We start from the raw sequence: 16,217 nt of genomic DNA, 5'->3' as shown, positions 1-16,217 counted from the left end.
TTGCCTTACCAGGTATTATTACCCAAATGTCAGAGACCAGGTGGTTGCCAAAGGGACGTTGCCCTTGTCACGGCTGTGTGCCATGGCGACTATGCAGCATCGTGAAGAAATAGGGATTCAGACTTTTAACCTTCCCTTGGTCCCCCGGACTGATGGCTCAGGGGAATTTCAGCTGCGGGCTTCAGGTAAGGAAGGCTGGGGGTGTTCATGGTTGTGGGATAACACCCGGCGGGTGGGAGAGCAGCCTGGGGGCAGCAAGGCAGTGCTGGAGGGATGGAACACCAGCAAGGGGCTGCGGTCGGCCATCGGGGGGTAGGGGATGGGCATCCATGCAGACACCTGGCACATCGTGACACGCGACACATTGTGACACATTGTAAACATGAAATATGCAACAGATTGTAACATGTAACACGTAACATCGCCTACACAACAACAGGACCAGAGGGAATGGCCTCAAGCTGCGCCAGGGGCGGTTTAGATTGAGGATTAGGAAAAACATCTTCCCCAAAAGGATTGTCAAGCACTGGCACAGGCTGCCCAGGGAAGCGGTGGAGTTGCCATCCCTGGAGGTATTTAAAAGAGGTGTAGCTGTGGTGCTCAGGGCCATGGGTTAGTGGTGGCCTTGGCAGTGCCGGGTTAATGGTTGGACTCGATCTTAAAGGTCTTTTCCAACCTAAACAATTCTGTGATTCTCTGTGTAAAAATGAGAGCCTATGTATTTCCCTCCAAGGCAAAGAAAAATATGTACTTGTGTTGGCAACGGATATAAACCCTGAGTGGTTTTCATCTCAGCTTTCATTATCACCGTACCTAGTGAAGAATCAGCGATTAGACAGACGTGAGCAGCCCTCACACCCCTAACAAGTTTTGTAAAGCTATTCCCATGTGTTTTGAACGGCTTAGTTGCCAAATGAGCCATCGTCTGTGGTTCCACTTCTCATGCAAAGCAAGGAATGGGAGACCCGAAGAAGGGCTGTTTATGGGGCGTAGCATGAGCAGAAACGTCTTTCTGTTCCCTTGTGGGTCTTTCAAGTCATATAAACATCGGCTCTGGGAAGGCCGCTGAGGAAATCTGAGGCAGCTTCTTGGAAAAAAGGCCATACAAAAAGCTGTGGCTGGAGAGGGAATTCAGTATGCCATGGTTATTTTGTACTAAGTTAGCTTCGTGCAGCAACAGAAAATCTGTCTTTTTTTGGAAAGTTTTGTCACTTGCAGTGCTATTAAAAAAAAAAGGTGTTAAAATGCTGCAGTAGGATATTTTAAAACTACTATGATGAACGCACACCTGAGGGCACGGCTGGGTGAAACAGCCTCTCCTAATTTTACTATGCCCTAGATTTGCTGCTGAGAGGGAGCCATTGAGATCACCCGACCTGACTGCCAGGAGGTCAGGTTCTGAAAATTTCCTTCTGTGCCTCCTGTATAAAGCTGTAACTTCTGGCTGAAGTCTAGCATCTTGCATCTCAATGGATTACCTATGGAATTCTTCTTTTGCTTGTAGTAGACTACGTTTTGTATGAAAAGGTATAACAAAGCGTTGATTATGTTGGATGTAACTGTATAAAAAACTGAGCATTTCTATTCTTTCCTTTCTCTCTTTTAATCCAGGCTTGCTTGATGTGAGTGTGAGATACCAACGGTCTGTGAAACCAGCAGCAGGAATAATGGCTCAAGCTGTTTCTCTTTTGGTACACATACACAGAGCATCTGGTTTGCAAGCAGCAGCTAGGTAAAGCTGAGTTCAAAAAGGAAGATTTTTCTCTTAAAATAGCTTTATCTGGAGGCAGGCAGCAGGCTGAGCCATTAGATTAGAACAAACTGTCACTGGCCAACTTTCCATCTGCAGAGACCAAGATTCAAGCTGGGTTCTGATCAGAAGCGAACATAAGTTTATCAAGAGCACCAGTGGTTATTTTTGTCCCTTAAGCTGTAGTAGAGTGTGGTAGCATTCGTTCTGCAGAAGGACCGAGATTGTAAGGGCACATTTTTCTACATTTCCACATTTTGCTACACCAAAAGCTGTTATAAAAATTGGCTGATGTAAAATGGTATCTCTTTGGTCATTGGGTCTTGGTGTTGCTGATGCTATCTAAAAACTAGCTGAGATTTGTTTTCCGGTGTTTCACTGTGGAAACGCTGATAAACTAGTAATTGAAACATACTCCTTTTCATCCGGAGGCTGCTCCTCTAAGTGCATGCTAGCACCTGAACTTATTCCTGAACAGTTCCAATATACGATTTTGAAGAATTAAGAAGGGGCTAGAAGAGAGGGAGTGAGTTCCATAAGAGAAGGATAGCTCCTGTCATTCGAGAGCAGTGCTCACTGGCCCTTTCTCAGTGTTGCTGAGCTCCTGATCCTGCTTCATTAAAGTAGACTCAGTAGGATAAGGATGGCTACTGTATGGTGCTTGGAGAAATTAAAATTGAATGGCCTCAGACTCCTCATCCTTCAGGTCTGTGGGCCTGAGTTATAGTAATACTTGGGTCTGTTTTACTTGTAAATAATTCCATCTGCTAATTTCACCTACTTTTGCTTGTCAGGGCTAGTCTGTAAAATTGATTTGGCTTGGCATTTTGCTTCCTTCTAGAGCAGGTTCTCTGGGAAGTTATGCTACAGCTTTTTCTGCGGTACGGGATATTTTTAAAGGTGCTGAGTACATTCTCAACCACTTTGATCATGACAGTGATAAGAGCACAGCCACCAGTGAGGAACCTTGTGATAGTTACTCTCACCATTTCTTATCTGTTCCTCGTATGTCCAGATGGGGAAAAAAAATGGTGAAAAATAATATTCAGCCAGAACCCACATCTGCTTTGACTTACAACATTCACTGGTTTGTCCTATTTTTCACCACAAAGGCTTGAAACCTTGATTTAATTGCGTTGGTTCCTAGATTCCTTGTGCGTCAGATTCATTGTCTTTCTTCCTTTCTTGTTACATGCTAAATGAAGAGCTGTGGGACAGAAGAACCCTTCGGTCCAGTACTGCGCAGGTGTGGGAGTTAATGTTTATGTCTCTGTGAACCTCTCCTTCCTACCTGAGGCAGAGAGACGCAGCACACGAGCTGTGGCTTGTACTTTCTGCCCCGAGTTCGAGCATCATGTAGAGTTTCCTTGTAACCTCATCATTCAGAAAAGTAGTGGAGAAGCCTCTAGTCTGGGGGAACTCTTGCAGTCTGCCAGTATCGTCTTCTCTGTCTACCATCGGAGCACCAGGTCAGGTAAGGAGGACAAGTGGGAACAATGACTGAATGCTGTCGCAAAATGATCCGTTCCCCTTATTTTTTTAGTTTAGAAGAGAGACTGTGCGTAGAATCATAAAATGCTTTGGGTTGGAAGTGACTTCCAAAGATGGTCCAGTCCAAATCCCTGCGATGAGCAGGGCCATCTTCCACCGGATCAGGTTGGTCGGAGCACCATCCAGCCTGACCCTGAATGTTTCCAGGGACTATTCTGTGCGGCTGATAAGATGTGCAATTGCTAATAGCTAAACTGTCTTCAGAGAAGGCTTTGGGAGATACTGTTCCCCTTGTGCAAAGAGCTGAGGTTTTTTTTAGACTCCAGGTGATCGGTATCACCTCTTAAATGAAAAGATAATGCATAATAGTGCTTGACTCTTGGAGCATCCTGCCTTTGTATAAAGTCACAGAAGTGTTTGGGCTGGAAGGGACCTTCAAGACCAGCCAGTCCCACCCCCCGCCAGGGGCAGGGCCCCCTCCCCCCAGCCCAGGCTGCTCCCAGCCCCCTCCAGCCTGGCCTTGAGCCCTGCCAGGGATGGGGCACCCACAGCTGCTCTGGGCAGCCTGGGCCAGCGCCTCGCCGCCCTCACGGGGAAGGGTTTCTTCCTCATGTCCAACCTAAATCTCCCCTCTCTCAGCTTCAAGCCATTCCCCCCTGTCCCACCACTCCCTGCCCTTGCCCAAAGCCCCTCCCCAGCTTTCCTGTCGGCCCCTCCAGGCACTGGGAGCTGCTCTAAGGTCTCCCCGCAGCCTTCTCCTCCCCAGGCTGCACAGCCCCAGCTCTCCCAGCCTGTCCCCACAGCAGAGGGGCTCCAGCCCTCTGACCAGCTCCGTGGCCTCCTCTGGGCCCGCTCCAACAGGTCCGGGTCCTTCTGATGCTGAGGACCCCCGAGCTGGACGCAGCGCTGTGGGGGGGTCTCAGCAGAGAGGAGCAGAGGGGCAGAGCCCCCTCCCTCGAACGTGCTGGTCACCTGTATGTGCGTGCCTTATTGCCTCCACTTCATGAGAGGTAATGGAGATTCAGAAAAACGATAGCTTAAAATCCTCCAACAGTCCTGTGGCAGATAGGCAGTGTTGTTTTACAACATAACCACAGGAATTATTTTATAAACAAAATTTAGCTCAAGATGACATTGTTTTTAACACCTGGGGGAGGAAAGTCAGGAGAAAAGCTGTGCTGTTAGCATAACTAATGACCAGCTCCCCACTGGTTACTTGGTGTTCATCTGTGGAAATACTCCCTGAAAGATTCTCCTCATTCAGCGGTGGTAGAGTATGTACCCTGTCCGGAATGTGCACTGGCACTGCCTACAGACAGGTTTTTGTTCACATCCCTGTTTCTCATTGCTTTTGGCCTGATATATCCTGGACAATTTGTTTTGACTTTGGATCTTTTTTTTAGGGGTTAAAAATATTTTCAGTATGACGGCTGAGCTATTTGCTGTTGAGGCAATACATTTTTCTTTCAAAGGCGATACTGTCTCAATCACTTCTAAATCTTGTGTTCCAGTTTGGTGTATTTACAAAATTATTTCTTTTCCAGCTGCTGACAAATTGGCAGCTCGGACATCAAGAGACTGTCTTCTTGGGACAGTCACAATTCCAACCAGAGACCTGCTGAGAAGAAGATCAGGTAGTGCAGCAGTGTTACGCTGCTGACATTCTGTGTAAATGCTATTGTAATTTCTTAAAACAATTTTCATTCACATTTTGGGGGTTTTGTGGAATTTTTGTTTTTTAGACCAAAGTTCTTTCAGACACTGCACATGTCTTCATTAAAAATCCTGTATTAGAAATCTCATATAAAGGCTGTGGTTTGAAGATACGTTTTCAGGGTGTACGCTGTATGGTAGATGAATGAATATCCTGAAGCTATTATGAAGAAATTTAACTCCATCCCAGCTAAAACCAGCATACTTCTTTAGTATTTTATTCAGTGCTGTTTATTTTCTAGCTTAAGATGGAAAGTCCAAGAGCTGTAGTGCTCAGTGGAGGACCAACGATTGCTTTTGAGATCTCAAAGCTGGAAACAAAGGCTTAGATAAGTTAGAAAGCAGTAGGATTACCTTTTTCTTTAAACTAAACATAAAATACCTCCTCTAGCTAGTGTTAGTTTATGATGATGATGTCTTGTAATAATGATGTTTTCATTGTAGTCTTAGTTATTTCTGCTTTAGTTTCAGTAGAGTTCTCATTTTCTCCAACATGCAATTTTCATTTTGTGTTTAATGGGGAGAGATGAGCAAAGACATGAGAATGCCTGATTTTATAATTGGAGATTCATGGGATATAGTTTCATTGTAGAATGAGTATTGTTAATGAAATGGAAACTAAAATGCCTTTGGGATCAGAACTACTGCCAAAGTTTTCTGAGGTGTAACAGTTTGCTGCTTTTAGAAATGATTTGACAAATTCCCCTTTCACAAGAAATAAACACTTCAAGTACTGGTCCTTGACTAATGACCAGAGAGCGGAAAATTCTTTATTGACATTTTTCAAAAGGTAAGACAAGGCTAATTATGATCTCTTCTCCTGAAGGTATTTCAGGCTGGTACCCAGTTACCCTATCTGAAGATTTAATGCCTTCACACTGCACAAACATCATGCAGACCATTGTGGGAGGGCTGGAACTTTCTGTTACCTTTGCTCATCAGGATGACCGAGAGCGTGTTTTGGAGGCGGCTAAGCTTTTAGGATGGAACGGTGAGGAGACCCATGAAGACAGTGTGGATGACAGCGACGAATGGGAGCAGAGTGACAGTCCAGTGACTGTGACCATCTCAACCCCGAGAGTATGGCTGCCAGTCCACTGTGTGCTGCTTGCAGGCCAGACGCACCTACATGAAAGCACTTACTGCTACCTCAGGTATAAGCTATATAATCAGGAAGCCACGTGGACTTTGCTTAGGAGGCCAAAATTGAGTGGCGACGCAAAGGGTGTTACGGTGAACTTTAAGAAACCAAACAAGGTGACTCTCAGAAGGAGCCAAGGACTGCTTTGGTTCTTCAGAGAGGAGAAATTAGAAATCCAGGTGTGGTGGACATACGGTAAAGAAAATGATGTGGGAAGACCACTTGATACAGATCGCCTTATTGGATCTGCCTACGTTGACCTTGCAGCATTAGCAGAGAAGTCAAGGACAACACTAAGTGTTAGCGGTGAGTTCCAAAAGGGCATTGTCATATTTCATCCCTCTTTATTGATGTTTTAGTTTGCTTACCTCTCTAGTCACTTTAAGCAAAATGTTTACAGTTTTGTTTTGTCCAGGGTGCAGCACACTGTCAGCTCCCCCTTTCACTGAAGGTAAACAAGGTTAAAACGCTTGACTCTCTGAATTCAAAACTTAGCAAGTTTAAAGGGGTGAAAAACTGGGATAATGATCAGTAATAGGGAGAGCAGTTAGCGTATGTGGATTGCTGAAGAATGTTTCTTCAGCACTATGGATTGGGCACCGTTATAGAGTGAGAAGCAGTAAGAATGTCTGTCAAGGAGGCTGAATGCCTGCAGTCAAAGCAAATGACTAAGCACTGAGAAGGTCGTGGAAACTTCTGCTTTGTTAGGTTACTTAGGCTTCTGTCATCTACTTAGGCTTCTGTCATCCATCAGCCACCAGCTTGCAGGAAGATTTGTGGGCAGGTCATTGGCTTTTCTTTTGAGTATGCTCAGGGAAGGGAGAAGGAAAAAGAGTTAAAATAAGTTTTTATGCTGTGTGTATGTTGTATTCTCAATGTATGTAAAATGATGCAGAGGCACTATTTCCAGGGCTCTCAGGCAGTTGATGTGCTTTAAGATAGTAGTCTGAGCTACCAGTGGGAAAATGAAGGTGTACCCAATTTGGGGAAGTGGTCACTGGTTTTAACCTTTACAAGCTGATATTTCAGGGTGATGCTTTGTATAGAAATTACACTGAAAATCCAGATTCATTGTGCTGGTCTGATATGAGATCTCTACTGTAATGAACTTGATCAGCTGTTTTCCAAGCTTCTAGTTTTTCTTTGGCTTGGTGAGCTGGTTGGTTGTGAATTCTCTTGCAGGGGTTTATCCATTGTTCAGATGCAATGCTGCAAACCTAGCAGGAGCTGCTGTACGGGTTCACATCGTCCTTTCTTCCACTTCTGCTGCTCTGTCCAGCAGACTTCACTGTGCTGAGGAATACAGCAACAGTGAAGATGAAGGTGCAGAGAACACCCCTGATCTGAGCCAACAAGTCTTTGAAAATCAGAGTCAGAAAGTGGATATCATAAGTTCAGAATTCACCAATGGCAAACCACAAGAGGACAACATGGTATTTCTGGAAAATACGGTTGCTGTCAATATCCTTGTGGAAAGAGCAATGCATCTAAGTTTAAAAGGTAATACCCTCACCCCCTTTTTTTTTTCTTTCCTTCCCCCCCGCCCCCCCCCCCAGCATCTGTTCAGAACAGCAACTGCATTGAGAATTCAAAAACAAATCCTTAAACTTACTCTGGAACAGTGAATGGATGTGATGGGTTTTGAACTTGGCTTCAAAGTGTTGCAACCCCGAGAGCATTGCATTGTTGCATAACTACAGGGGAAGCATGAGGTTCAACTATTCAGCCTATCTCTATTAATAAAACCCAAAATATAAGTAATATAATGTTCACTGTTACCGATGACAGCTGAATTCTGAAGTTAAGCATTATCTGAATAACTTAACCCCAAGACACTCATATCTCAAAGACTCTTGCAAATTTGCATTTTTAGCATATAATCAATTTGTAAAGCTGGCTTACTCGTGCTATCTGGAGACTGCCAGACACAGCAGTGAGGAAGGGCAGTGTAAGGTCGGAGCAGTCTGAGCTCACCCAGGCTTGACACACTGCTTCCTGCTCTGTAGAGTGGGAATTACAGTTGGGTGCCTAATCACTATGCTGAGGCTCACCAAAGAATTGCTCTTTGCTTTGAAATTTATGCTAAGCATATTAAAATACTCCTTCCTAGCCAGTGATGTTTGGTTCTTGATGTGCAGCAATGTAACACGCGTGGTGAATTTGCAGGTTTTTGGAGCCTTTTGTTTTTTCCCTCGAGTTACAGTCTGTAAATGAATCTCTTGGTTAAAGATGAGTTAAACCCTTTAAAGTACATCAGGTGCTCTGCCCTTCACCTTGGGCACCTCTAGTGCTGCATGGCTTGATTGCTTTGTGTTTGCTCAGCACTTGGAGTGATCCGGTCTTGTTTGGGCCGTTGCATGCTACCTAAATACAACTAGGAATAAGGAGCTGAGCCTAGGTGAGTTTATTGGAAATGTCTCTGTAATGATCAGCTGTTTCACAGTCTGTGTGATATGCCAGATATCACAGTGATAGGCTGGACAGGAACACTCAGCATTTTATGGTGTGATGACACAACTAAGAGTCAAACATAAGCCATGATTTAAGTGTAAGTAATTCTTCTACATACTGAGCCCCACAGATGGCTTTTTTATAATGATTCTATAATCTTCTGGAATTCATAGTGTTTGGAAACCTGATGCGGCGTTGTTAATGCAAAATTTTTGCTGGGATAAGGGAGAATTCTTTTGATGATGTACGCTATTGCAGTGTTTCCATCTTCAAACAACTTACCATTTTAGGGGATTCTTAGAAGTAACTAAACTGAGAAGCAACTCGTACACTGAAACAAATGCTATATAAGCTGGTTTTGAGAAGAATTTTCATTCTTCATTGCAACAATTTCATTATCGTGTTACAGATAAAAAGGCTGGAACACTTTTCCAGTCCGTATGTTATGGATGATAAACTTCCTGCAAGTTTGGAAGACTTACTTAAGAGATACAATTTTCAGAAGCTGAGTAAAGATGCAAAATGTTTCACCAAGCCTTTTCATATTTCTCATGGTCTAAAGTCAATTTTCCTGTTTTCTTCATCGTCCAAATAATATGAAGAAAAAAAATAGCTTGAATTTCATAACATTGAAAAGGCATGAAATTAATTCTATAAAAATGAAGTTCTACAAAATGCAGTAGTTCAGGCCAACAGGTCTCTTCTCTAACTTAACTCTGGTTTGAGCACTGTTTTGAACAATATTAGAACAGGATTTTCCATGCGTCTTTTAGGGGCTGAAGTCACTTTAATCTGCAGTTGCTAACCTCATCTTGGCGTGCTTTTCATCTTTTTCTGTACAGTTCTTACATCCCTGTGGAGTAGACGTCTTCATTCTTTTTTCTCTGTGTTGGTCTTTTTTTAAAATCAAGCTTCACCACGAGCACACAGCTGCTGGATTGGCAGGCACAGAGCCTATGATTCTCTCCCCACAGAGCCGCTACAAAAGAGAAGCGTGGGGTGCAAGCTTCTCCATGGACCTGGCTGGGATGTCGGTCTGTAGGTCTTCCCTTTATAAAAGGAAGATCATCCCTAGCAAAAGGGAAGGAGTTTCCCTTCCCGCTCCTGGCTTCTCTGCCAGGGTGCTCCTTACAGAGGCTTCTGTGCTATGGACAACTGTCCTTTCAGAATAATATAAACAGCATCTTTCGAGAAACCCTGCAGCCACATGGCAGCTTCTGTTTTACCACCCGCTTCCTGAACTGTCAGATCACACACCTCAGTTCCTCCTCTCACCTCATCCTTCAAATAATGCTTTTATAAAGCAGAAGAAAACTTAATATTTCTAAGTGTAAATTCTTTGCAGAATTCAGGCATTGGGAGTTGCTAGGCTAAATCAGGCTCTATAAGACTCCTTTGATTATGGCTGAGCTTTCTTATTAGAGCCAACAATTCTATTACAGGCTTTTCTTTTCCTAGAAGAAAAGCAAGCTAACACTTGAGAAATGCTGATTTTGCCTTCGGCTGCAAAGACTGATTTTAGGTCTGCCTTTACATGCAGGAGATGGAGAGCTAGTGTGGTGGGCTGACCCAGGCTGGACATGAGGTGCCCACCAAAGCTGCTCCATCGCCCCTCCTCAGCTGGGCAGGGGAGAGAAAATGCAGCAAAAGGCTCGTGGGTCGAGATGAGGACAGGGACATCGCTCAGCAATTACCATTGTGGGCAAAACAGACTCAACTTGGGGAAATTAATTTATTACCAACTGAATCAGAGCAGGATAATGAGAAATAAACCCAAATCTTCAAAACACCTCCCTCCTTCCCGGGCTCAACTTCACTCCCAACTTCTCTGCCTCCTCCCCGCCAGCGGCGCAGGGGGACGGGGAACGGGGGCTGCGCTCAGTCCATCACACGCTGTCTCTGCCGCTCCTTCCTCCTCAGGGGAAGGGTCCTCACACTCTTCCTCTCTCCAGCGGGGTCCCTCCCACGGGAGACAGTCCTCCACACACTGCCCCAGCGTGGGTCCCTCCGGTGTAGAATCCTCCCCGGGCTGCGGGTGGGGGTCTGCTCCCCTGGGGGCTCCAGCACGGGCTGGGGGCACAGCCTGCCTGGCCGGGGGCTCCATGGGCTGGGGGCACAGCCTGCCTGGCCGGGGGCTCCATGGGCTGGGGGCACAGCCTGCCTGGCCGGGGGCTCCAGCACGGGCTGCCAGGAATCTCTGCTCCGGCGCCTGGAGCCCCCCTGCCCCTCCTGCCCTGGGGGGGCTGCAGGGCTCTGCCTCTCACACAGTCTCACCCCTCTCTCCAGCTCAGTCGCTGTTCCCCTGGGTTCCCCCTCTCTGAAATCCTTTATCCCAGCGGCGCTGCCACCGGCGCTGCTGGGCCTGGCTTTGGCCAGCGGCGGGTCCGGCTGGGAGCCGGTGGCACTGGCTCCACTGGGCAGGGGGGCAGCTGCCGGCACCTTCTCACAGAAGCCACCCGCTACCAAAGCCTGGCCACGCAAACCCAGTATAGCTAGTCTGGACAGGTCTTGCTCATTTCTCGAAGCTGGGCTCATGCTGAGCATGTCTGTGTTTGAGTTGTCTCAGCTACAGTCTTGCCAAACTGCAAAGAGTTTTGTGTGGCATGTTTTAACTGAAGTCATTGTGGATGCTGTAAAACAAATCTTGTTCTCCAGCAAATCCTCATGCTCGAGGCATAAATGAGCAGCAACTCAGTAAGCTACTATAAATCAGTCACATTTGGTCATATTTTTACAGAGACTTAAGGAGAAAAGAGAATTATTTTTAGTTAAATCAGATTCATACTCATCAGTTTTGATCATTCTGGTCAGCAGAGTCTTGGAAATATCCAAAGCCGCAAGTTGAGTCTTTGAAAAGCAGAAAGGAGGAAACAGTTTTGTAATAACTGAATGACAGTTGTTTGTGAAGTCTGATCGTGTTTCCCCTTGGCTAGGGCCGTTTCTCCTAGCCGATTTTGCCAGCTACAAATTCACCATCTGAACAGCTCCGTAAGCAGTAAAATGCTGCTACAGCTTTACAAGCCATGATACGCTGCAGCAAATTGAACATGACTAAAGGGTCCAAACCTGGAGGAAGTGTCACATAGGGAGGGGAGGAGCCCCTAAGCATCCCTTCTCTTTGGGCTGTAATTCAGTGCAGGTGATTGTATAATTTCTGCAGCTTTCATTCAACAATCTGTAATCCATAAAATCCAGTAGCATCTGGGGAACATCTAGCTCCATCGCTTGACCTTGCGCTTCTCTGATGATAAACTATCTGCCTCTGCTTGTAAACGTACCTAATCAAATCAGAGTAGTCAATTCATTATCTGCTTTCTCACAAACCTTTTCCCAGGTTATTTCAGGATGAATGAGGGAGAAAATGCTTATGGTTCTAGCCCTGAACTATGTTTATGCAGGGATTCTTGTAAAGGTTTCACTGGTGCATTGCAGAGTGAGTGCCATCCTAGTTGCTTAGCTTGGCAATCACAAAGTTGTAGTTTGTGCGTGGATTAAAATTGTTATTTCTGAAGCTACTTAAGAACGACTTCAGCGAAGCCTACCTGCTGCCCCATGTATAGGTCTCTGGACGAGGACGTGAAGACAATTGATTTTTCCCTCCCTAACTCTGATACAAATTTTGATGTTTTGGTCAAAATGTTAAGGTATCAGAACTAGACTTTCTTCTCTCAAATTTTCTGCATGCACTTAAAGTAGTAGTAGTGACTGGTATCTTACCCTCCACGCGCTCAATCCCTGCTCAAAGTATGTACCACGGGAAAACGCAGGGGACTATGACAATTGATTTATAACACAAACTCTCACGTCTGCAGTGGGTATGAAGGGCAATGGGAAAAATGGGGCAGGAAGATAGCAAAAATTTGAAATAAAATTGTATATGCTGCTTTTTTCTCTGTATTTAAAGCTTTGTAACAGATGAGGTTCTTCCTTGCAGGGATGTTAAGTTTCTCTATTTCACTCTTTTTGAGATGAACTAATAGAGGATATAAAAAAGTTTCTTAATCCTTGAGTATCGTCGATACCGGGTGATATTTTCATATTCTGTCCACACAAGCGAACTTCATCTCAATAATCCAGCTGTTAAACCAGATTGCCTTTTGTAACACTATGTTTGGTGTTTTCTGTGTTTGCAGCTAGGATTGCCAAACTGCGACCCAGCAGGGAGGGCCCGAGCACTGGAATAGGGTCCTAGGGACCTGGGGTTTATTCCCAGCTTTGCCTCTGACTTCTCGGATGATCTTGGGCAAATAGTTTTTCCATTTCTCCCTCGAATATTTCAGTTTCTGCTCTGTAAAAGGTTAATGTAATATTTGCTCCCATTGTAAATATACAGTATTTTCAGCTCCAGCAATGAAAAGGAGTATTTCCTACATGGTGGATTTCTTCATAATTATCTGGTTTTAGTTGCTGAACTGCCTTTAGATTATTTTTTTTTTTTAATTATTAACAAAATAATTCTGTATAATTTTAGGGAGTCCTTTGACAGAACGTGAAGTAACGGCACCCAGTAGCTATGTATCGTTTGCTGTTGCTGGTGTAGATGCTCCAATAACCACTTCGGTAATAGAAAATACAGACTCACCGGTCTGGGACTTTCAGCAACAAGCGAGGTGAGTGATGCCAGCTCGCTCAGACACACCTTGGATCTGACAGCCAGGCTAGGACATATCTAGTTAGGAGTGTCTTTCTACTTACTGGCCCTGTACCCTCAGCTAAAAAAGCTTTTTCCATGTTTTACGATCACCGCACGTTCGTATCGGGCACAGCGTTGTTTGAGGAGGCTTGGTCTTAAAGCTGACATGAGGAAGGGCAGTCTGACGTGCATGGGACCTTGACTGCGTGGTATTTTGGCTTAAGACTTTGAGTGAGTCAGTCCTATTTCCACTCATCTGTAGTTTCCCCATCTAGAGGAAGGGACTGCTAATTGCTAAAGGATTCTTGGGAAGGTTAAGTAAGACTTGCTCCAATGTATTGGCTTTTTCTGTGTGTTTTACTCTGTTTCATGCTTAGAAATTATGCCCTGGTTCAGGACCAGAGGTGTAAGTTTGGGAATTTGTAATATGAAGATTAAGCCACTGAAAGACTCTGATAGCTGCAGTTTAAAAGTTTTGTTTCAGAAGTTCCTTATGCTCAGAGTCATGTCTGAATTGCTTCAAGCAACTTAAAGCTGTCCTACCTGTGACACTTCAGTTTTCAGGGTTATTTTCTTTTGTTTTTTTCCAGAAATCAACTTCAGACATTGCAGCTTTCACCCATAACCCCCGTGCTTTGCTGTCACAGTATTACTGAGTCATGAGATAAACTGTATTTCCATTTCTTCATGCCTTTATTGCCCTATCTTTTAAATTTACAGCAAGAGTGAGGAGAGGGAAATATTTCTTGACTAAGCAAAATCCTGAACCATATAAATATAGTTATGCTTTTGAAGGCTCAGTAATTTCAGGGTTTGTTGTGTTTCTCCCCCCCATCAGTCCAGGAAAAAAACTGGTTTGTCTGGATAGATACAATTACATGGAAACTTCAGAAGCATTTTACTGTACTTGCTCTTTCTTCTATTTCACATAAAATCTTACAATTTTTGTTCCTAACAGATTATCCAAAGAGCTTCTGCTGGATCCACAGCAAACCTTGGTCTTCAAAGTGTGGCACAAAGCAGGTAAAGTTTGTAGTGCAGTATTGAAAGGAGTGTCTTTTCTGCATCCCTTTCCTTGGGTGACTTGTATTTAATGCAAGTAAAGTAAATTCTGTTAAGTAAATTGGAGAGTAGAGTTGTAATGACATTTTTTTACCTTGTGCTAGAAAAATGCTCAAGACCCATTGATTTCCTGCCTTTAGCATCCTCCTTTTCCTCATTAATCATCTGGCAAGGTTTGGTTCATTTGTATTCTTTCCATTTTTAATTTGACAGTATTTTAGAGGCTGGATTTTCCTAGTGAAGGAAATGCTTTACTGTGCCTTTCATATGCTGTTTGTTGTCCCTGCAATGGGTTGAAGTGTGGCCAGCCAGTTGTAATCAAATATATTTATAGTGGCATGGATATATTTTTAAAATTGCTCCTCGGCATTCACGGGGGGAAAACCGAAGGCCTTGGGTTTCAAACCTAACATCATAAAAGCTTTTTGTAAGCATTTTTGCTAAACTTGATGTTTATCGTTAAATGAAAAAAGATGCTGTTAGTAGTTCAAACTGGTGTTTGCTTGTTTTGTTGCTAGCTCAGATCCTCCAATATTTAACTGGTATCAAGCAAGCACAAAAATCCATGTTTCTTACTGGGAAGACAGCCCTACTTCTTCAGTCAAACTGTTAGGAGATAATCTTCAAAAACTGGGGGTTTTTCTTTCTTTTTACATATTAAAGTCCAGGTTTCTGATTCTTGCTTCAAAAATAAACTTCCTCTGTAACTCAGCCTTTCTCTGTATTATAAAAAGTACTGTGCGTACACAGGGATTCTCCTGCCAGTCCCTCTCCCTGCCCTGGTCTTTCATTGTCCCTGCATGAACATTTTTAACTGAATGTAACTGCTAGGGTAATCCAGATAATACCCTTTTCTTGGGTAGGATTGTTTGTTCTGTACTTCAGATGAATTTGCAAGACAGAAAAGACAAAAATGTTGCCCAAAAATGCAACAGTGTAATGACAAATCAGCATTTTTGGACAGTCTTGGCAAAGTGAATAGGGAGGTAGCATGAATTTCTGAAGTGTAAATGCAATTCTGGAGGTGGAATACATTTGCTGAGGTCCCTAGATTGGCCTCCAGGTTCATTTTTTCCAAGTCTTTGATTATCTTGTATTTCTAGTCCATTTTCAAGCTGAGTATTTTTCCGTTTGTTACAACCCTTGTTTAACTAGTTCTGATTCAATATCGCGTCGGGTATGTAACGTTGTGATCTTTCTTAAACCTGCAGCATGGCCCTCACCCCGCTGTGAATTCCTACCAAGGCAGGTGCTCAGGTTAGCAGCAGCTGCAACAGGGACAGCTATTTTGGCAAATCCATTGGGAGGAAGCTGGTTTAATTGCTTGAAAGAGTTTTTCCTGCTTCTCAGTCAGGCATTGTAGGTCTCTTCGTTTGAAGCATGTTAGCAACCAAAATCTAAGTCTCGTTTCTGTGGTCTTCAACTCTGTTTTTTATTTCCTCCGCATTTACGTTCCGCTCTTTACTTGCTTTTTATCTCATGAGAGCTGTCAGCTTTGAAACTGTTTTTTCAGTTTTGTAAGATGTCTTTCTCTGTAAAGTCTAGACATATTTCAAGGGCTGAGTGACTGACTGATTTTTAGCACTCCTGAAAATGTTTTGTTTACAGTGCAGTTTAAATTAATATGTGCTTTATATTCTTCTTCCCCAGAGACTGAGCGGGTGATAGGATTTGCATCAGTGGACCTTTCTCCTCTTCTTTCTGGCTTCCAGCTCGTGTGTGGGTGGTACAATATTACGGACTTCAGTGGACAGTGCCGAGGGCAGATCAAAGTAGCAGTTTCTCCTCTTCAAAACGTAAATTATCTTAAAGGAGAAAGGCAGGCAAGGATCCGGGCCCAGCCACCAAGTCCCTCAGTATGTACTTCGGTTTCTGCCCTGCACATACCTGATTAGATTCCTGATAATCAGCACTGACTCTGTGGGGTTTTGAAGGAATGAGCAAACATAGCAAATTCACAGTACTGGAATGTGTAA

General features: G+C 44.0%; 1 protein-coding gene across 6 annotated transcripts in view; it reads left to right on the top strand.

Moving 5' to 3' along the window:
* The window catches only part of C2CD3 (C2 domain containing 3 centriole elongation regulator), a 52,398-nt gene that overhangs the window by 21,261 nt on the left and 14,920 nt on the right, over positions 1-16,217 (top strand). For all 6 annotated transcript variants that reach the window (XM_055802017.1, XM_055802018.1, XM_055802016.1 and 3 more), the window contains exons 19-27: positions 13-185; positions 1,612-1,732; positions 2,956-3,224; positions 4,786-4,875; positions 5,781-6,401; positions 7,278-7,595; positions 13,018-13,156; positions 14,138-14,202; positions 15,892-16,097. In XM_055802017.1, coding sequence (XP_055657992.1) covers positions 13-185; positions 1,612-1,732; positions 2,956-3,224; positions 4,786-4,875; positions 5,781-6,401; positions 7,278-7,595; positions 13,018-13,156; positions 14,138-14,202; positions 15,892-16,097 — 2,002 coding nt within the window. The remainder of the gene's footprint in view (positions 1-12; positions 186-1,611; positions 1,733-2,955; positions 3,225-4,785; positions 4,876-5,780; positions 6,402-7,277; positions 7,596-13,017; positions 13,157-14,137; positions 14,203-15,891; positions 16,098-16,217) is intronic.

The sequence above is a fragment of the Falco peregrinus genome, chromosome 4 (genome assembly GCF_023634155.1).
Source record: "Falco peregrinus isolate bFalPer1 chromosome 4, bFalPer1.pri, whole genome shotgun sequence".
Lineage (NCBI taxonomy): Eukaryota > Metazoa > Chordata > Aves > Falconiformes > Falconidae > Falco > Falco peregrinus.
This window is presented reverse-complemented; position numbering and strand designations above follow the sequence as displayed.